The following is a 22633-nucleotide window of genomic DNA, read 5'->3' as shown; positions in this document are numbered from 1 at the left end:
CTGTGCCATTTTTAGTTTAGATTTCCTTTTCTACTCATTCAGAAGACATTTTATTTGAAGAAGAAAGGCTGAACAAAGTGACACTAAGACCAAAGGAAGCAACATCAATTACAGACATGCCATCATCCTCCCTTAAGACTTTCCATGTACCTTGACCCTTCACACAGTTGAGTAAACCCTGGGCTCAAGGCAGAAGCAGGGAGACAGAGGACCACACCACATGGGCCTAGGCAAGGGCAGCCAATTTTGCCAGCCCACTGTCCAGGCCTGGCCTGGGAAGGACTTCTGCAAGAGAAGAGGGTGGAAGGACACATCTGCCTCATGCTCCAGCGCTTTCAAATGGACCCAACCTCCCCTAACCTTCAATGAAAAAGAAGGAAATGCCTCAAGCCTGGCAAATTCATTCAATCCACAAATGGTTTCCAACAGCCTACTATGTGCCTAACCCCAGGGGAAAGACATGCCCAAGGTCACAGAGCCCTTGGCCATGGCTCTCACAACGAACCTCAACATTTCTCTTTTGACCATCACAATCTTCCATAATCTGACTGCAACCTCACTTCCCATCCTTCTCACAAAATCCCCATGTATTCAGGGATATATTCATCTATTTTTTTTAAATGGGTGTTTTGGCTAACCAAATAGCTGGGGGGTGGGGGTGGAGGAGCTAATATTTATTAAAATAACCATTGTGGTTAATATTTATATTTTATAAATATTTTACATATATTATTTATTCTTTATGTCAATCATAAAAAAGCTAAAAGAGACTAAAAAAAAGAAGTTTTCGCCTTTGCCCTGTTAGTGTATGGCAGAGGTAGGATTTGCACCCAAATCTGTTCAACTCTAAAGCGGAGGCCCTTTCAACCTCACCATGCCAAGAGTTACTAAATATGTGAAAGACGGTGATCCAAGTTTCAAAGTCTCAGAATACAATACAATGCAATGCTTCCAAAAGAGCAGATCTCAATAACTTAACAAAGCTTTGCTTAGTTGGAATAAATTTCAAGTAACTCAACGACTCTGCTGAGTAGAATTGACTCTTTCACTAGAGATTTAAAAGGCACTTTTGGAACTTGTAATGCCCTGGGCCCATCATTACAGACATCAATTATCGTTACTGAGCATGGCAGAAGATGACTCTGGTATTGTCAGCACTGTCCCCTTCTGGGCCCCACCCAAGTACATGCACCCCGTCTCCTTGGGCTCTATGAATGGTGAAATTCTTCTGCTGCTGGTGGTATAAACACGGCTTGCAAGCATGCACACATCTCTCTTGTCCTGAATAAAGGGCCCTATTCCTTAACTTTCTACTGTCTTGAGCTGCCGCCCTGTCCCTGTGCACCCTTCATCTCTAAACTTCTTTCACAAAGGCTCTATGTTCTCCACACGTGTCCTCATCCCCTCCCATTCAACGCACTACAGTTGACCTTCTGTCCCTGAGCACTCTGCTCAAGGTGCTCTCTCCAAAGCCACCTAGGAACTGCCACCACCAGGCCCAGTGACCTCCCAACCTCTCCTAAGCGTCCAAAGCTGCAACCTCCTGCCTCTGGGAGGCTGGCTCTTCCCTCACCTGGGGTGGGGCTGGCCTCCGAACCCTCCCTCTGCTCTGACCACTCCCTTTCCTTGCCCTGACCCACACCAAGCATGTGATCTATACTGCAGGACACTGACCTTGGCAATGTCCACCCTCCAAGGACTTCAGCTTTCTGCCCATGCCAGCTCCTCCCAACATTCCCAAGGACCTGCGTTTCTGCCCCACTATTGACTGTGGAAACAAAAGCTCCACTGGACATGTCCAGAAACAACAAATCTTCTTCCTGACTCAACCAGCACCTCCACCTTCAGGTGCCCCTACCCTTGCTAACTGCCTGCCCAGCCTCCCCTTCCTCCAGGCCCACAGTTCTCCTTCACTGCCCCGTCCTCTGGATTCTCCTCCACAGTTCCCTGGCTCCTCACCCCTCCAGCACAGCCAGGTCAGAGCCCACTCACCTTCCCGGCCGTGACCCTGCTGCCAGTCACCTTGCTCAGTCCTGCTGCATCCCTAGACTCAGCTTGCTGAAGCACATCTTCCTGGTTATAAAACAACCACCCCAGAACCCAAGACACAAAAGAACTTTCTATCCCTCTCTATTGCCTAGAGAAGGTGGTCTGGCTCTTGAGGCACCTGTCGGGCCTGCAGTCCACCTTCTTCCCCGCACTCACACATCCCCTGGGCTCCAGCTACACCAACTTGCCCACCTCTTTGCTAACAGCATCCCCTCGGCTTGGGATTCTTCCATTCTCTGAACTGCCAGACTTACCCTCTAGGTCCTTGCTAATGCCACCTCCTCAACAGTCCTCTTCCCCCAGGTTGGGGCCAAGGTAATGGTTAAGACTAAGACCCCAAGAGCCAGAAAAGCTGCATGAACTCAGACCGCCTAGCCATTTTGTGCCTCAGTTTTCCCACGTATAAAACGGTAAAATTGCTGTCAGGATTAAATGAAGTAATACACCTAAAGCTCCTACAACAGTTTGTCAGATAATGAGGACTCAACAGATATCGACAGCATAATTATCCCTGAAACTATCCAGACTCTATCTCTACAGCACTCTGCCAGATCCCTTATCACATCCATCTTTTCCTTTTTTTTTTTCACTCATGTAGTATGTATTTGTCAGGATGTCTGAGCCTCTTGGGAGCAGGAACCTCAATCTTCAGCATCTCTCTCCCTAACACCATTCGAACAAGCAAGAGGCACTCTATAAATGCTTTGTTGAATTAAGTAAAATTAAATACCGTGTATTTAGATTGAGATCAAAAACTGTTTACTTTATCAGGAAAAGGCCCACTTCTGAGGGACCTATGACCACAAAACTGGCCTCAACAGGAAATGAAAGAAATCCCATGGCTTTACTAACTTCTTGTGGAATGAGTAAACAAAGTAGAATTTTCTGGAATGAGGCACACACACGGAATCTAGCCGTACAGGAAGCTACCCTGGCAGGTCACCTTTGTGATTTGAGGAACTCTGCCCAATATGCCCCTAACAGAACTCAGCATCGGAGTCCATCATTCCAGTATGGAGACACCAGCTCTGACAGTCACAGCAGAATTCCATCCCTCAGCTACCATTTGAGAAAACCAGCCCAAGAGTCATGAGGGAAGGCATCCAACCAGTGCTCCAGCAGGACTAAATGGGATTCGGCAAGGGAAAGACTTCAGCTCTCTCTATCTCAGGCCCCAAGACAACCAGCCTATCAGTTAGACACAGGGTAGGAACAAGGATGTCCATCTTCCCTAAATCAATGCCGTGATCCTTAGGAGGAGCTGAGATTAGGCTCTTTCTCAATGGCCCATCATTAAGTATACATTATATAAAAGTGTCTGCAAATGCAGAAGAACCCAATGCAGGCCCTAAAAAAATAAGCTGGGGAAGAACAGAGCTGCTTCAGTCTTTAGGAATGAGACCCCAGGGATACCAGCAAACTTTTCCCTCCCAAAAAAAATCTCAGACTTAGAGGAAGGCAGAGAAAAGTGATGAGTTCTACGACAGCAATAAGACCTGAAGAATAAAGCTACCCCCGCCACACAAAATTGGACTATTCAAACCCACTCAGCCATCAAGGCTCAGCTCAGCCCTGCTTCATCCAGAAAACCCCCTCCCTCTCCTCTAAGCTCCTATGGCATCTCAATTAGCACCATATATTTGACCCTGAAACAGATCTGCCTATTTTCAGGTGACTTTTTCAGGGTGCTAAGTCACTAATTCTGCTCTTCGATGAACTTGCTGAGTTAAGCAAAGAACTCATACTTCATTCTCCCCTCCCAAATTCTAAGCAAAGTCAATAATTTAATCTCAATTATTATTTATTGGAATAATTCTGAGCAAAACTGGAAAAGGTAGGGTCACAGACAAGTCACCCCCATACTCAGGTAGCTGACAGTCCAGCAGGAGGAACAAAGTAGCCTGTCAACTCTCTCCAGTGTGACATGTGCCATGAGAGGTCCGGAAAACAGATCATGTCCAAATATAGGTACAGTGAAGAGATCAGGAATGGCTTCCTGAAGAAGGTAACATTCAAGATGACTTAAAGATGGGGCATCACAGTTGGGAGAGTGAATTGGTTGGTTGGTTGGGTGGGTGGGTTGGTTGGGTGGGTGGGCTGGTTGGTTGGTTGGGTGGGTGGGTGGATTGGTTGGGTGTGTGGGTAGGTAGGTTGATTGGGTGGGTGGGGTGGCTGGTTGGTTGGGTGGATGGGTGGGTGGGCTGGTTGGTTGGGTGGGTGGGTTGGCTGGTTGGTTGCTGGGTTGGGTGGGTGGGTTGGTTGGTTGGCTGGTTGGTTGGGTGAGTGGGTGGGTTGGTTGGCTGGTTGGCTGGTTGGGTGAGTTGGCTGGTTGGTTGGTTGGTTGTAGGAATGGATGTTTAGCTGTTTGGTTGGTTGGTTTGCTGGATGGTTGTTTGGCAGGGTTGGTTAGGTTGGTTGGTTGGGTGGGTTAATTGGGTGGGTGGGATGATTTGTTGACTGAATGGATGGTTGGTTGGGTTGACTGGTTTGGTTGGGATAGTTGGTTGGTTGGTTGGGTGGTCAGATGGCTGGTTAGTCGTTTGGCTGGCTAGATAATTAGGTGGTCAGGTAGCCATGTAACTAGTTTTGTATGAACAAAAAAATTACTGAGTGAATTAATGAATGCCAACAGGCAAACTGAAGTTCAAATTGCTCCAATTATATGAAAGATTTATCACTTTTAAGTTGCATGATACTATCCCAGACAGATTGGCATAACTTTCCCTTTCATTCTCCTTGCTAAGGGCACTCTCTCATTTGCTTGGCACTTATTATTGCCAGGTCCAGGAACATGGCTGAGTAAAGACAGAGAAATAAGGCCCCATTCCAGACCTCAAAAAGTTCATGAATATAAAGATGAGTTATCAAATCACTGAAGGTTGTCCATGATACTGAGGGAATAAAAGAAAGCAGCCAGACTCTGCTGACCAGGACAGGATTAGGGTGAGATAAGCAAGAAGTCTAAGGTGCAAAATTTAAAGAGACTCTGTCTCAGGTCATGCAGGTGCCCAAACTGCAGCTGAACAACCATGAGAGACAGTAGCCCCCTTTTTTTTTTTTTGCATCCTAGATGCTTCACCCTGCCTCAGCCTTATCCTGGTCCTACTAACCTCAGTGGGCCTTTATTTGGGGTTCTGGTGGCCAGAAACTGCTGTAACATAGCTAACAGAGCAGCACAAAAGCATCTTGAAGTAAGAAAAAAAAGGAATACAGGAAAGACTCTCCATAATACCACTCCCGCTCTCTCACACTCATCACCCAAATACTATCTCAGTGCCTCAACAGCTTCCTTCCATCTTACAGCTGCCACTTCCCCTGCATGGAACATCTTCCCAGCCTGCGTCCCAGGACTCAGAACCTAGGATGGAGCTGGCAAGGGCCCAGATGTGGTCCAAGGGGATCTGAGAGCTGCCATGCTGATATCTGCAGATGAACAATACAAGATCACTGATCTTCCCTTCCAGGGAGATGTGTGGCACTCTCACTTCTTTAGCCGCACTTTCTGGATCTCAAAGAAAATCTGAGTCAAGGGAAATTTCTTTTCCCGGACAGATGCATCAGGTCAGAGACTTGGAAACCATGGAACTGAAGGTACCTGGGGATTGAATAACCACACAGGGGTTTGGGGTCATCAACTGCATTTTTGGAGGGCTCAGAGTGGCCTGTAATATGCACTGGAGCTGTTTCTCATGTTTAATCTCCTGTGCCTACTTTCAGGAGGCCAGTATTCAGAAGGAGAAAGAAATGGTATTCCACCATGGCCTGGGGGCACATGTATAGGGTAAAATATGATCAACAGGCTGAGAAGTAGAAAGAAGTGGCTGAGCATTGGGCATCAATGGTAGGTGTGGAGGACAGCTGTACCCAGCACAGAAGAGAGGTCCCCAGAACAGTTTAAGAAGGTGAGGCTGAACCAGTGCATAAGCCCCAGGCAGGCCACTAACCACAAAGGATGACCAGCATGCTGGTAAGGAATTTGGCGTTGTGGGTCTCAAGAGTCAGATTTTGAACACTGATAGTCTGATGTGAAGTCCCAATAGTGCATACAGACAGATTAAAATGGAAATTCTCCCTGTTACTCATCCCACGAGGTGCAGATGTTTTCAGAGTCAGGATGCTCAGAAGCAGGAAACAGTCAACGAACTGCAAATGCCACATCCTCTGAGAAACCTCCTCCAAGTCCCAGCTGGCACAATTCATTCCCCCTCAGGACACAGACAGGCATCTGTATACCTGTGGCTTTCACTCCAGATCTGGGGGCCTCCAGAGGCACTAGAGGACACGGGAGAGTTTGGGATGCACTTGTCTCTCTCCCGCTGAAGTACTTAAGAAAGGTCTGGTACAGGCCTGGTGAGTGTCCGCTGAATTAAATTATGCAACAAGAGCAAAGAGACCAAATCGCTGGGGTTAGGAGGATTGATGAAGATCTGCTGCCATCTACCGTCCATTCTTCTGCAAAACCTGAAAAACTGCCGGGCATCCCCAGTGTAAAGAGGAGTGTTTTGACAAAAAGGCAGAAGCATTAAGGCTTTGGGGCCTTGGCCTTATCAAGGCTGCAGAGACCCACAGCAGAACAAGGCAGGTTCATCTGCTCCTGGATCTGTGAATTAAAACTACAGACACTTCTTCTCCAATGTTACTGGTTCACCAGGAAGTCTTGCATTAAACACTGCCTCTCCAAGCCCTGGGCCTTCCTGCCCTCTCAGCAGCATACCTTAACTGTTCCCTCAACTTCCACTCCTTTGTGATGGCCACAATTTAGCACCCAATTACACAGGGCATGCTGATGCACCCTGGACTTCTGGAGGCAGCCCTTTACTGAGTTGACACCTCTCACCTCACTAAGACAACAGGACATAACCCAGCCATAAAGCCAGTAATGGGTTAACACGATGCTCTTGCATAGAGAGCTGCAGATGTCATGATGGGAAAGGTTGCCTGAGCCTGGAAACAGTTTCGTTTCAGTCTCCCCTTCTGAAGTCTGTATCCTAACCTGTAAAAGGTCCCCGCTCAGCCCACCTCACCAGGGCATCCAATGTACCTAAGGTGATATCCAGGGAAAGGCTTTGCAGTTTATCTTTAGTGTGACACCTAGGGATTGGGTGAATGTAGAAGGAGCCATGAGAACTGACGTGGAAGCCACAAGTATCCTGCCCAGCTGCCTTAGACAGGTACATACTTCCCAGCTGCTGTCAACGTCAGCTGCTAAGGGCTCACAGCTACACCCTTTTCCGGAGAAATGTCCTTTACCAAACACACCTAGGAGGTTGCACACTGCCCGCCCCACTCCAGGATGGGCAGCCCATAGCCACTGACTGACAGGGGGACACAAAAAGCCCACTCCCTTGCTTAAACATGGGACTAACTCTGAGTCAATTCATGCTCCACATCTCCCCATGAAATCAGCCTGAGCCCTGAGCCCTCACAACCGCGTGGAGCTCCTTCCCCTGCCCAGTTCCGCTTTCCTCAACACTTCCTCCTGAGAGCATGCTCCCAACAAATTACATGCACCGGAATCTGACTCAGGCTTGGCCCCTAGGGCATTGCTTCCCAAAGCTTGACACGCATGACATCACCTAAAGAGCTTGTTAAAACCCTGATTCCTGGGCTTCACCCCCAAACTTCTGACTCAGTGGGTCAGACAAGCTGTTTCTAATACGTTCCCAGGTGATGCAGATGTTGCCAGTCCAGGGGTCACAGTTTAAGAACCACTGTTCTGAGGAACCTAACCCGAGGAACCATTCAACAAGTTAGGGATGGTGGAATTTTACCTTGCCCTGGTCAGCCTGCCTTCAGCTCAAAAAGCTGCAGCAAAGAACAGCCTGGAATAGGCCTCCAACAACAGACACTTGTACTCTGGGCTGGGAGTGATTCCAGGTTGCTGTGTTGTAAATCCATTTACTACACACCTATAGGAGCTCCGAGGAGCTCATAGTCTAGGAGGGACTCCAAAGTCACAGAACCCTGGTTTACAGGCTCATTCTTTATACAAGATGAGCCTCAGAGGTCAACCAAATCAACTGTGATTCGGAGATGACAAAAGAAGTCAGAAGTCTGGTCTAGGCATGTGCAGAAGGTAGAGTCAGAGAGCCACTACAGAGTAGTCCATCCAACTCCTTCATTTACAGACAGAACAGAGGCCCAGAGAGACCTGGAGAGCAGCTCAAGGCAGATTTCCACCTGCAAGCACAGGACAAATAACTGCATGACTTAAAGGCAAGATGGGGGCTTGATTTGATTGTCCTCAGACAGTAGCTGTGAGCAATCCTACTAACTTGGGCTCTGGTAAGTCCTGGTATGGAAGCTTCTTAACAACATCAGTGAAACCCCAGCATCAGAAGAGAAATGTCACAGCACAACAATAACAGGATAGCTCACCACTGACACGTGTGGACTCCAAGCACATGGTCTCTGACTCAAGGCCACAGGGAGGCTGGTTCACAAAGAAACACCACTGGCCTGATAGAAAGTAACATGAAGATCAGAGGTATAAATTATGGCCCAGTGACCATGACCTAAACCTGCTTCTCCCACCGCCTTCATTTCAGGCAAAGGCAACCCCTTTCTTATAGTTGTTCAGCAGAAACTGCAGTTATCCTTGTCCGCTTTCTTTCTCTAACACAGCACATCCAACGCATAGGCAAATCCCAATGAGATATGTCAACACAGTCAATATCGAATCACATATATGACAGTGGTTCCATAAGATTGTAACACCATATTGTCACGGTGCCTTTTCTAAACTTAAACGCGTTTAGAGACACAAATACTTCCCCCTTGTGTTATAACTGCCTCCAGGATTCAACAGAGCAACATGCTGTCCAGGTTTGTAGACTAGGAGCAACAGGCTAAGCCATTTAGCCTAGATGTGTAGTAGGCTACACCATCTAGGTCAGTGTAAGTAACACTCCATGATGTTTCCACTTCACCAGTCTCGGGGAGACAGACAGATGCACCCGAAACTCTCTTGGGTCCTCCAGTGCCTCCAGGGACCCACAGATCTGGATGCACTTATAAGAACGCATTTCTCATAATGTGTACCTGCCACTAAGTGACTCATGATGTAGGTCTGTGTATATATGTATACACACATATTCTAGCTCATGTTTCACCATCTTCACTGCCACTTCCCCGATGGAAGCCACCCTCAGCTCTCTTCTACTACTGCAGTTGCCTAACTGATCTCCCTGCCTCCACACTTGCCTTCCTCCTTCCACACTTGAATCTGTTCTCAACACAGCAGCCTCTTAAAACACTCGTCAGATCACAGCATGCCTCTGCTCGACCTTCAGAGGCTCCCGTATCTCCTAGAGACAGGAGTAACCAGAGTAAAAGCCAATGCATTCAGCAGCCTCCAGGCCCCAGCATGACTAAGCCCCTGCTTCCTCTCATACTTCTTTTCCTCTTCCCCTCATGTGCTCCAGCACCTGCTCTCTGCATTTGTGCCCAGGGATAAAAGTGCATGTTCCCTGTCTCCTTTCTGGCCTCCTCTCAAATGTAACCCTCTCTGAAAGGTTTTCCTGGCTACCTCTTTACAAAATAGCAGCCCTGTCTCCAGGGCTCCCTGTCACTCTTCCATGATTCATTTTTCCTCTTAGCACTTCTAAGCCTCAGATATGTTACATATTTCCTTGTTTTGGTGTTATTGTGGGCTGCCTTGTCTCACTAGAAATGGAAGCTCCAAGAGGGCAGCAACTCAATCTGCTCTGTTCACAACTGACTGCCTGGTAGGTCCGGCACACAGTAGGCCATCACAAGTGGTGTGCTGGTAAATGTTAACAACTGGCTCTCCAGGGATGGGGACCTTGATTTGCTGCATCTGCCAATCTCCATGGTACAAATATTCCAACCATGATTGACTGCAGGCTACCAATGTGACGTCACTGAATGCAAAGTTGGGAAGAGGCACTAAAAATCAGTATTCAAAGCCAGTAGAAGCCATCTTTAACATACTGCTGGTCCTCGCTAAATAGTTGTTGAATAAATTAACTGAATAAATATGTCTGAATTGATAGAGTTTTTTGTTTTGTTTTTGTTTTTTAAGGTATGACTCTAGGAATTCAGAGTCTAAAATCAAATATACCCAAAACTAAAGGACCTGTAACATGAAGAGCAGGACACGTTGGTTGGTGACAGCTGGGATGAAGGCTTTAAGTGAATACAGGAGGAGCACACCTATTTAAAAAGAAAGCTTGAAACATTAACTACAAACTGAAAACAGAATTTATGAAAAAACTTTGCAACACCTGCAAAAGTTCAAGTGAGTCATTTCCTTTTTGTTCTCTGGGGCTCTATTTTCCCTGCCTGCCAAATAAAGGGCTTGGATTCTAAGGCTGTTTCCAGTCCTGACAGTCTACAAAGCTAAGAATTTAAACAAGTCCTAAAGATGCATGTATTCCACTCTGCTTTTTAAAATGCTCAATTTAAAATCTTTTTTTAAGTCTAACTAAATTAGACTTCAATTCCACAGACGATATCATACTTCAAGGTTATATTCTGGGAAGATATTCACTTTCTCTAGGGCAAAATCCATTTCATAAAATTAAGGATGACCCAAGGCTCCATGGACCCACCACGGCAGGCCCCAAAGCTAGACATCTCCCCTCACCTAAGCCCGCTCCTCCTGGGGATGGCATGGCTGTGGGTTTCTTCTTGCCCTTTCCACACAAGGCCTGGATAAAAAAGAGACAGACATGAGAGTGAGACAGGGGAAAATGCCTGGAAAATGTGAAAAACACACACAAAGAAAAATCTTCTGAGAGTGGTCAGAAGAGAGACTGAGAGAGTAGAAGATGAATACTTTAAAAACTGTAGTGAGATAAAATTTTAAAAAGTAGCCAGGTGCGGTGGCTCACACCTATATTCCCAGTACTTTGGGAGGCCGAGGCGGGTGGATCACGAGGTCAAGAGATCGAGACCATCCTGGTCAACATGGTGAAACCCCGTCCCTACTAAAAATACAGGGCATGGTGGCATGCACCTGTAGTTCCAGCTACTCGGGAGGCTGAGGCAGGAAAATCGCTTGAACCCAGGAGGTGGAGGCTACAGTGAGCCAAGATCGCGCCATTGCACTCCAGCCTGGGTAGCAAGAGCAAAACTCCATCTCAAAAATAAATAAATGTAAAAATTAAAAAATGGCCGGGCGCGGTGGCTCAAGCCTGTAATCCCAGCACTTTGGGAGGCCAAGGCGGGTGGATCACGAGGTCGAGAGATCGAGACCAACCTGGTCAACATGGTGAAACCCCGTCTCTACTAAAAATACAAAAAATTAGCTGGGCATGGTGGTGCATGCCTATAATCCCAGCTACTCAGGAGGCTGAGGCAGGAGAATTGCCTGAACCCAGGAGGCGGAGGTTGCGGTGAGCTGAGATCGCGCCATTGCACTCCAGCCTGGGTAACAAGAGCGAAACTCCGTCTCAAAAAAAAAAAAAAAAAAAAAATTAAAAAATGTACAGTGCTCCAACAAACATATGCCCTCTGTGGAAGGCCTAATAATGAGGCCCTCCCCCAACTATGTCCACATCCTAATCCCAGACTCCCTGAATGTGTTAGGTTATATAGCAAGCGGGGATTGAGGCTGCATATGAAATGAAGGTTGCTAATCAGATGACCTTGAGATGTGGCAAGTGTCCTGGATGAACCAGGTGGGCCCAAGGTAATCACAAAGGTCCTCAAAAGCAGAAGAGGGAGCAGGAAAGGGGAAATCAGGTGGCCTGAGTAGGATTTGGCCAACATCACTGGCTTCAAAGGTGAAGGAAGAGACCACAAGCCAAGGAATTCAGGTAGCCTCTTAAATCTGGAAAAGGCAAAGAAACAGATTCTCCCCTAGAGACTCCAGAAGGAATGCAGCCTGTTGACACCTGGATTGTAGCCCAGTGAGACATACTTCAGACCTCTGATCTCCAAAACTGGAAGACAATCAATCTGTGTTGTTCTCAGGCCACTAAGCTTATGGTAATGCTACACCAGCAACAGGAACCACACACAGCCCTCTATTTGCCTATAATGTCAGGTCATCTGGTCCCTGATCCTAATGGCCTGTGTGACCATGGAGAAAACTGTGCCCCTCTCTGGGCCTCAGCACCCTCATTTATACCATAGGCCTTCATGTCTTGATACCCCTGGATCCCAAGGCTCCATGGTTGAAGCCATGTGACAGGGCACACATTTGCTCACCAGCCCCGACCCTTAGATGTCAGTGCTGTGGCATCTGCCATGGGTTGAATTCCCAAGGGAGGATAACAACTCTTCTCAATTCATGAGAAACACAGTTTCAGAAACACAGTTACGCCCAGGTTTCTGAAGCAGATTCAGCGAATAAGTGGCTGGAACTTGTGCAGACTATGCCTACACCTATTGCTGGATGCCCAGCATGGTGAGTTTTGAGTTAACATGCAGAAAACCAATGACAGGAGGGTCCATGTGGCCATCTACAGGTCTAGAAACTCTCTGAGGGACCCTCAGACAAATGACAGGCCAGCATTTCCCAACAACAGAGAGCTGTGAGCAACACAAGTGAGGTGTCCCCAAACAAACAACCCACCTTCACAAAGTGCCCCTGGGGAGGAGGCCTGGAAGACCTAGCCCTGGGGGTTTGTAATTAAAAATTCCCTCTCCCATGCTCCGTACTGCACCTGAAGTTTCCTGAGGGTCTACTCAGGCCAGGTGTGTCACAGCAAGATCCATAAACGTACAGAGAAATGCCCCTGCCTGCAACACAGCACTCTAGCAAGAGGCAGAGAGAGGCGAGGGTTAGAGGACTGCCCAGGTCAGGGCCAGCGTCCCCCTGGTTCTGAGTGATAGTGAGAGGAACCCAACAAGGGGCAGCCCTGACAAGCCAGTGACAAGTGGCAGGTGGCCCCAAACAGCCACAACCCTCACAATGGAAGCCTAGGTGACATACTTTCCAAGCATCTTTTGAGATCAAAGGACACAGAAAAAAAACAAAAATTAAACCAGAAAATAGTCCCTTCAGCTCCCAGGGCCAGATCCCAGGAGTCTGAGTTAAGAGGGCCTAACTGCGCAGACACTCACACCCCCTAACTTCTCAGCAGGTCACGTCCTCCACCTGCCCCCCTCTCCACCTGTGCCCCTAGGTGTGACTTCCATGGCTTTTCCTGACCCTGATATTATGAGGCCCAAAAAGGGCCCCAAGTAGCCCCCTCTCCTCCAGCTTCCTTACAACAGTGCGGTGGAGCAGGCGCTGTGCGTATAGCCAGCCAGCTCTGATGCCGTCTCACTGTACTTGCCCATGCTTTAGAAGAATTACATGTGCACATGTGTGTCTCCACTTGAGGAACTCACAGGACCTGGTACACACTAGGACTCAGACCCGTGTTTACCAAATTGAATTAAACAAAGAACAGGGGGAAGGGGACACTGATGGAGGAGGGCTGGGAAGGGTAGGGGATGCAGATATGTTTACCAGTAGGAGTATATATGCACATTTGGCCCCAGTTTCAAATCAAGGGCACTGTGTAGAGTTGTGTAGTATGCGTACTACACAAAGATGCCTAGCTGAGAGAGAGAGAGCGAGCTGAAATCCAGCCCACATTCCATTTGCCAGTCTGCGCCCTTGGATCTGCATCCACTCAGAACCTTGTCAGGCTCCTTGGATCCTCTATGCCTCAGTTTCCTCATCTGTGAAATGGAGTAATAACTGCTAGGTTGAAGGATGCTTTTTCTCAACTCCCAGTGTTTTCTGACAGTTTGAAAAGGGCTCTGCTGGTATGGCCCACCTGACCATTCTCCCCTTCTTTACTCACTCCACTCTAAGAAAGGAAATGTGAATTACATGATTGATAAATTCCATAGAAAATAAAAGGCATGTTAGGCTCAGCTTTACCCTTTTTCCTCTTGGAAGTGGGCTGCTCTTCCAGGGGCAGCCCCTCCCTACCATGTGTTATACGAGAAGACCTGCCCTGGGCCACAATGGAAGGTTCGCTTGAGCCCAGGAGTTCACGACCAGCCTGGGCAATATAACAAAAGCCCGTCTCTACAAAAAATACAAAAAATTAGCCAGGTGTGTGGAAATTAGTGCACCTGTGGTCCCAGGTACTTAGGACGCTAAGTGGGGAAGATTGCCTGAGCCTGAGAGGTCAAGGCTGCAGTGAGTTATGATTGCACCACTGCACTCCATCTTAGGTGACAGAGAAAGACCCTGTCTCAAAAAAAGAAAAAAACAAAGCAAACAAAAGGCATTCCAAACAAAAACTAGAAAAAAATTTTAACCATATAACTGCTAAAAAAAAATACTAGAGAAAGTTATTCAAGTAAAAAGAAAATATAAATGCCATAAATCTTCCAACTAAAATAAAAAATTATCAGACTGGATTTAAAGTTCCAAATACATGCTATTTATCAGAGATATGCTTTAAATATATTCTAGATGGAAATGTCAGTAAATATCAAAGGATTATAATCACAAAGATTACATATATATGTATATGTATGTGTGTATATATGTGTATATATAAACACATATATGTGTCTATATGTATGTATATATATATACACATATACATACATATACACACATATATATACATACATATATACACATATCTACACATACATATATACACATATATACACACATATCTATACATATACACATATACACACACACACAACCAGAGTAGAAATAAGCTAGAAATTAAAAAAAAAAAAGATTAAAAAAATGCCCTAAATATATGAAATTAGTCAGTACATGTCTAAATAACCCATGGGCTAAACAAAACACACACACACAACTGGAATTAGAAAATAAGTTATATGAATATGTAACATATTAACTTATAGAATACAAAGCATTACTTACAGAGAAATTTGCAACTTTAAAAGATATTACAAAAGAAGGCTGAGAATCAGTAAACCATAAAATAACAGCAAATTAAACTCAAAGAGAATAAATGAAGAAAATAATAAGAGCAGAGGTCAATGAAATAGAAAACAAACATAAAGCCGAAAGTTTTGAGTATACTGTATTACACAGTTGATAAATTCCTAGTAAGACTTGTTAAGAGAAAGAGAGAGAATGCAAATTATCAGTCTCAGGAATGAAACAGGGATGAACTTCAAAGTGATAATAAGAGGATAATATAACTACACAATTTTATATCAATAAGTTTAAAATATATATAAAGTGGCCAAACTCCTTGAAAAACTATAACTTGCCAAAACTTACACAAGAAAGTTAAAATTTGAATAAAAAATTTTTTAATTAAATACATAATTTAAAACCTTTCAACTTAATGCTCAGAAAATCTCTCCAGTAAGCTCTCCCAAATATTTAAGGAAGAAATCACATCAATCTTACACTAACTCTTCAAGGGGCTAGAAAGAGGGACCACTTCTAGCACAATCTAGGTAGCAGCATCTGACAAAGCTGTTACAAGAAAGGAAATTATTTGCAAGAAAGGAAAAGGAAAAGGCCAATCTCCTTCATAAACTTATACACAAAACCCCTACACGAAATGTTAATAAATCAAATCCAATGACATATAAAAAGATAATGTATCAGAGTCAAGTTAGATTTATTCTTGGAATGTAAGGTTGGTTTAACATTCAAAAATCGATCAATGTAGGAATCATCAAGGCCTATTGTAAAGAATAAAAGTAAGGATAGGGTAAAAAATGAAATAAAATAGAAATAATGCCCAAAGGGCCCTTGTGGAGGTGATTCATCACTGTATCTCTGGCTTCCCACAAGAAACTCTTACCCATGTCTGCCTGGCCAGGCTGCTGCAGGTATGCTTTGGGACCACCTGCTAAAGCAAGCTTGTCTAACCCGCAGCCCACATGCAGCCCAGGATGCAGCCCAGGATGCAGCCCAGGATGGCGCTGAATGCAGCCCAACACAAATTCATAAACTTTCTTAAAATCCTGACTTTTTTAGTGATTTTTTTTTTTTAGCTCATCAACTATTGTTAGTATATTCTATGTGTGGCCCAAGACAATTCTTCTTCCAGTGTGGCCCAGGCAAGCCAAAAGGTTGGACACCCCTGTCTAGAGCCTTCTTTAGCTTTCCAGGTGTGTGAGCTCTGGTTGAGTTTTCTTCTTGATTGACCATAATCAACTCTGCCTTGCCGGTTACTTCACAGGCTTGTTCTCAGAGACCAAGGAACCTAAGAAGGCCCCTTGGAAGCCATAAGTGACTAGACAACATGAAAGAAGCAGAGCTTCTTTTTGAAAAGCTGTCACGTTTGCATAGCACGCTCACCTGAAAGGTGTGGGCTGGTTGCCCTGCCGTCTGAATGCTCTTTCCAGCCTCTCCTGGGTCATCCTGGAATTACCACCCGGCAAGCAGAACTTCAAAGACATCCTGTCTGTATCTGTGCTGTCATCCACCGCTGGGCTGTCCTCTGAAAGATCTCTCCATCTGGCCCTGTCCCGCAGGGGCAGCCCTTTGCTGGGCAGATGGGGAGGGCTGCTGGCAGTGGTTTTCTGTTTTTCTACAATCCGTTCACTAAGCTGACTCAGGGAGGGCCTGGAGGGGGAGCTGTTGCTAGAAGCCAGGATGTCCTGCTGGGTGCGGACAAAGAGCTCAGGGACCTTACAGCTCTCCTCTTGGGGCTGCGTGGAGCTGCTTGAGGACAGGGACCGTCTCAGAGAGTGTTTGTGCAAAGAATCCTAAAAGAGCAAGGACAAAAGCAGTGAGAACCCCTTTGAGGGGAGCTGGAAAACACAGATCCCACTTCAAACATTTGCCCATGATGTGATGTCTCTCCCAGGAATGTCTTTTCCCACCCCTGACTCCTTCCCTTAAAATCCTGCCTGTTCTCTGACGCGCTGCTCAAATGCTCCCACCTCTGTGCTTTCAGTGACGTGCACCCCACCTGCCGGAACCTCAGAGCAGGCCTCGGCCTTTCAGCCCTTACAGAGAGCACATCATACAGCAGGTGAAGCCACTGCTCCAGTCTGCATCACCACCTACCAGCTGTGTCACTTGTGGGAAGATGCCTAATTTCTCTGTCCCTGATTTCCTTACCTGAAATGTAACCAGGCCACAATCCACTACCTGTCATTTCTAAATCCCAAAACCAGCCTAGGCACAGTGGCTCATGCCTGTAATCCTAGCACTTTGGGAAGCCAAGGCAGGTGGATCACTTGAGGCCAGGAGTTCAGGACCAGTCTGGCCAACATGGTGAAACCCCATCTCTACTAAAAATACAAAAAGATTAGCCAGGCGTGGTGGTGCATGACTGTAATCTCAGTTACTCGGGAGGTAGAGGCAGGAGAACCACTTGAACCCAGGAGGAGGCAGAGATTGCAGTGAGCCGAGATTGCACCACTGCACTCCAACCTAGGCCAGCGAGACACCAACTCAAATAAATAAATAAATAAATAAATCCCCAAACCTCTGAAAATGAAAGGTGTTTTTTTTGTTTGTTTGTTTGTTTGTTTTTAAATCCTGTGGTAAATTCTTAACTGTTGTGAGGTCGCTTACAGTTTTTTAAAGTATGAGTATTCATCAAGGCCTACTGTAAAGAATAAAGGCCTGTGTGTAGTTGCTGAAACAGTCATGATTTTGCTTATGGGGTGCTACCAGAAACCCTACTAAAGGCATCATGTCATGTGTGGCTCATAGACTGTACTTCCTTTCCAAAAATTAAAAAAAAAAAAAAAGTGTAAATTCCAAAATACATCCAGCCCAAAGGTTTTGGATGAGGGATGAGGCACCTGTAGTACTCCTCCCCTACAAGACTGAGGAGGATGACACGAGACCCGTGCAAGGCACTAGCACGGCGCCAGACATACCACAACAGTCAGCAAACGCTCATGACTCCTACGCATATTTGTCCCATGCCCACTTACATATGGTGTTAGCTCCCTCCTAGTGGCAGAGGTCATTCTTAATATGCCTCTGGTGTTCACAGAGCATCCAGCTCAGCAGCCTATATTTACTAGGTACTCAAGATTTGCTTAGTTTTTGAAATGAAAGAATTCTAGAGGAGTCCACAGAAATATCCAAATATCCTCCCTTACTGTCAAAGATGAGTGAAGGAAATGGGAACTCATGTTGTTATTAATGGGAGGGCAGGGGGACAAAAACGGACCTACCAGGCTTTCCCTTGGTTTAAAATTCTGGACCTCTCAATATTTCCAGAAATAATCCAAGAAATAATCCAAATAGTAAAGCCTGGGCTGGAATAAGGAAAGCTTAATTTTGTAATGTTCTGGCCAAGTAGATATTACTAAGCACTATAAACCTCCTCCCAAAGCCACTCAGGGCATCCCCTGCACAAAGTGAGGAAGACGTCAGTCAACATTCCCAAGGAGACTCGAACTTCTGGCCCAAGGGAGCTGGCGCTGCTGCAGGGAGCCCAGCCTCTTAAGTAATTCCTTTTTTTTTTTTTTTTTTTTTTTTTTTTGGGACAGTCTCACTCTTTCGCCAGGTGCCAGGCTGGAGTACAGTGGCACAATCTCCGCTCACTGCAATCTCCGCCTCCTGGGTTCAAGCAATTCTTCCGCCTCAGCCTCCCAAGTAGCTGAGACTACAGGCGCACACGACCACGCCCAGCTAAATTTTGTATTTTTTTTTTTTTTTTTTTTTAGTAGAGACAGGGTTTCACCATGTTGGCCAGGATGGTCTCGAACTCTTGACCTCGTGATCCGCCCGCCTCAGCCTCCCAAAGTGCTGGGATTACAGGCTTGAGCCACCGCGCCCGGCCTTAAGTCATTCTTAAATACAAAAGTGATCCAGTAAAAATGATGAAATACCCAACAATCTTTGACTCTTTCCTCCTGAGCAACCGATAAGTATGGCCAAGGTACTCAAAGGCAACAATGTCCCTTCTAGAGAATCTGGGGAAATTCTAGAGCAACCTATCCTTCAACATCCTTCACAGGTTTCAGACACCACCTCCCCAAACAATTACCACAAGAAATCTGCCACAATGCCTTCAGCAATGAAGCAGGTGCAAGCCATCTCCCTCACACCACGGGTATAAAGGGCGTCTCCACTGCACACACTAGATGATTAGGACGTCACGCTAGGACAGCACCTTGATGCTCATCTGGCTCACTGGTCCTCAAAGAGTAGTCCACCAAGCACTAAGAGTCCCCAGACCCTTATAGGGAATTCAAGAAACTATTTTCATAACAGTAAGATAACACAATTTGCCTTTTCTCACTGTTGACTGTGCACAAAGCAACAGTGGGAAAAACTGCTGGCCCCGGCATGAATCAAGGCAGTGGCACCAACTCCACTAGTGCTCAAGGCCCTCTTTACCACCGACACACTCGCAAAGAAAATAGATGAATAAAGTGCTGACTTCACTGAGGAAATGCCCATGCTGACACACAAAAATTATCATTTTTTACCTTCTTTTTTTTTTTTAATCATTATTCCCTTAGACTCTCCAGCACACATCTCTTCAACACCCTGAGTGACACAGTGAGAGGGACGTGCAGGCCTTCCTCAGAGCATGGAAGACAGCAGCTGGCACTGCACGACTGTCTAGGCTGTGAGCGAACTTGCTGGTTTTTTCATGGAACCACTGACAGACAAACTATGGTGACTCAAGCGTGGGCATTTGGCAGGCATTTTCTTGAAAACCAATTGAGCCTATCACCTCAAGGGAAACAAATGGTGTATTTTTGTCAGTGATAAACACAAGCTGTCAGGTAAAATTTAGAATTTTGGAAAACTTGTATCTGCCACCACGAGCTTGAGAGCTTTGCAATACTTAAAAACTTCTTGGATGAGCTGGGAGTGACATCAATGAATGCAGTTTTTTGGTGTGATTTTCTTTTTGTCTAATGACATGTGTTCACATTTGGAAGATCTATATAACTCAGTAACCAATATTTTCCAAATGACCAATATATTATGTTACTAAATCATGCAGAGGTAAAACATTCAAAGTACAAGACATACCAAGGGAAATTGGCAAGGTACAAAAAGTTCACCGACATGGTTTAAGATTTCACAATGAGAAACTGTAACTTGTCTAGTTTCGATGTAGCATCAAAGAAAAATAACCTAGTTTTCTGAAAAGACTATTAAAATACTTTTCCCTTTGCCAACTGCTTATCTATGTGAGGCTGGGTTTTCTTCATACACTTCAACCAAAACACCACATTGCAACAGGCTGAATGCCGAAGGAAATATGAGGCTTGAACTGTCTTCTACTAAACCAGACACTAAAGAGATGTGCAAAGAAGTATAAAACAATGCTACTCATCTTACTAATTTTTTGATTTGGAAAATACAGTTATTTTGTCATTAAAATATACTGTGTTACATGTAACAGGTTTACTGCTTTTATTTTTAATGATTTTGTAAATAAATATTTTTTAACTTCTTTTAATTTCAAATATAGTAAATAGCAATAGACACACCCACATAAACAAAAGCTCTCTGCACTCCACAATAAATAAGAGTAGAAAGAGAGCCTGAGACTAAAAGTCTGAGAACTACTGATGTAGTCTAAACTCTCACCCAGGCAGGGCTCCTTCCGCAGTGTCCCCAGCAGATGGGTTACCTAATTTCCCTTTTACACAACTAGCCGAGTCCCTTCCAAAACAACCTTTTCCTCTGCTGAGGCTACTGTGACCAATGGAGGGCTCCAATACCAGCCTCCATCCACTGGTGCCAGTTGTGCTATCTGGATCCACCAGGCCAGGCTACACCACTCAACCCAACAACGGGGCCAGCAGGCACACACCATGCACTACACAGAAACACAACGGTGCCCTGCTCTCAGGAGGCTTACAGACTAAGCTGGAGATTGCAAACAGAGTTTATCTCACATGGAGACAGGCTATTCCTACCTCCATATTCGAAGAAATCTCCTACATTCTGCCAACCTCCCACAAGATTAAGCATCTCCAAATCTTTTCATTTCCTCCAAACTGTTCACCATTTTAGCCCCTTTCCTCTGGAAAGGATTCAGTCTCTGAATGTCCTTTTTCAACAAGAAGACCTAGGATGGGGTATGACATCAAGATGTGGCCTGAACTACACAGTGATGGACAGGCTCTTCCTTGATCTGGACCCCAAGACTGCATGACTCGAGAGCATGGAAATCCCAGTGCCCTAAGGGGCCTTAGACAGCTGGTCTAATAGAATAGACTGCAGCCAAGATAAATAAAAGCCTTGATCAAAGACCCCATAAGATGGAGCCAGGGGCAAGGAGAGGACTCACTTCTTTCTGTCCTAATTACAAATGAACTGGGAGAACAGTGCCAGCACCTACGCCCACATCTAAACATACAGCAGGTGAGTGAGAGCACAGGCGGACACAGACACCCTAGTTTTGGTTGGCTCAGACTCCCTGACGTGACTGACATGGCATTCTGAGTTTGCTGTTTGCTTCTGCTTTGCTTTTCCATCTGTTGTACTGCTAACTTCTTTTACATTTGTTTCTGATTTGGTTTTGTCTCTCTGCCTAATGAACTCTACCATGGTCACCCCGTAAGGAAGACTATAAAACAACAATGTGAAATTTTTAGAATTTTTTTTTGAAATAGAAAAAATAAAAGCAGAATAAATGAAACTATAAGGATTGGGGTTTTATTCCCTTTTAACTATTGTGTTTAAAATTTTTTTTTAAAGATGCTGTTTTTCGTTTTTTTTGGACAGGGTCTTACTCTTGCCCACACTAGAGTACAGTCATATGATCACAGTTCACTGTAGCCTCAACCTCCCAGGCTCAAGCAATCCTCCCCACTCAGCCTGAGGAGTAGCTAGGACTACAGACGCACACCACCTCACCTGGCTAACTTTTTTATTTTTTGTAGAGGTCGGGTGGTGGGACAAGTGCCTCCCTATGTTGCCCAGATTGGTCTCAAATTCCTAGGCTCAAGTGATTCTCCCACCTTGGCCTCCCAAAGTTCTGGGATTACAGGCATGAGCCACTGCACCCGGCCTAAAGATGCTCTCTAAACCTGGATAGGTTCCCCACTCCTGAATTACAAAGACAAAGCTGAGTAGGTGTTCTCACCCAGCAGAGGAATAGAAAACCTTACAGACAAAATGGGTAAGCTAAGGGCAGGAAAGGAGACCTGCTCAAGGTCCCATGGGGCACTGAGAGTAGAACCAGAGAGAAAACAGAAGGAGTGTTCTTCCCATCCCCATACACAGGCTCCCTTCTCGGACTATCCTGCAGGGTACCCCAAATAAACCCAGGAATGCCTTAAGCCTGGCCCAGTCCTCAGCCTCCAGTCTCCTAACAACAGAAAGAGCAATAGCCCCACCTGCAGGGAGCTGGCGATGGGCCCAGTCATCATGCCTCGCACAGTCGGGCCAGACTTTGGCCTGGAATTCTCTCCTATCCTCTTTACATCCAAGGAAGGCTCCAACGAGTGAAGCTTGTCCATCTTCTCCCATGCAGAAGCCAACGTAGGAGTTTCACCCGGGACCGTCTGTCTAGGCTTACTTTTGTGTGGGAGCCTTTTAGATGATATGAAATTACCAAGTACATCTCCATTAAGATTGTCATGCCTGTAAAAAAGGAATATTTCCATTAAAACAGATTCCCCAAAAGGAATCGGTAGCAAAGATAGCAAATTCCACATTCAATGGGCACTCAAAGCAAGTCCATTAATCAATCTATGATGACTTCTAACCACCCAGCAC

At 45.6% G+C, this 22633-nt stretch overlaps 1 protein-coding gene across 2 annotated transcripts in view; it reads right to left on the bottom strand.

The window, feature by feature from the left end:
• MINDY4 (MINDY lysine 48 deubiquitinase 4) overlaps positions 1-22633 on the bottom strand; it is a 131929-nt gene that overhangs the window by 98168 nt on the left and 11128 nt on the right. For both annotated transcript variants that reach the window (XM_010345719.3, XM_039473088.2), the window contains 2 exons: positions 22252-22498; positions 16271-16680 (listed from right to left, as the gene is read on the bottom strand). In XM_010345719.3, coding sequence (XP_010344021.1) covers positions 16271-16680; positions 22252-22498 — 657 coding nt within the window. The remainder of the gene's footprint in view (positions 1-16270; positions 16681-22251; positions 22499-22633) is intronic.

Source organism: Saimiri boliviensis, chromosome 10 (assembly GCF_048565385.1).
Source record: "Saimiri boliviensis isolate mSaiBol1 chromosome 10, mSaiBol1.pri, whole genome shotgun sequence".
Taxonomy (NCBI): domain Eukaryota; kingdom Metazoa; phylum Chordata; class Mammalia; order Primates; family Cebidae; genus Saimiri; species Saimiri boliviensis.
This window is presented reverse-complemented; position numbering and strand designations above follow the sequence as displayed.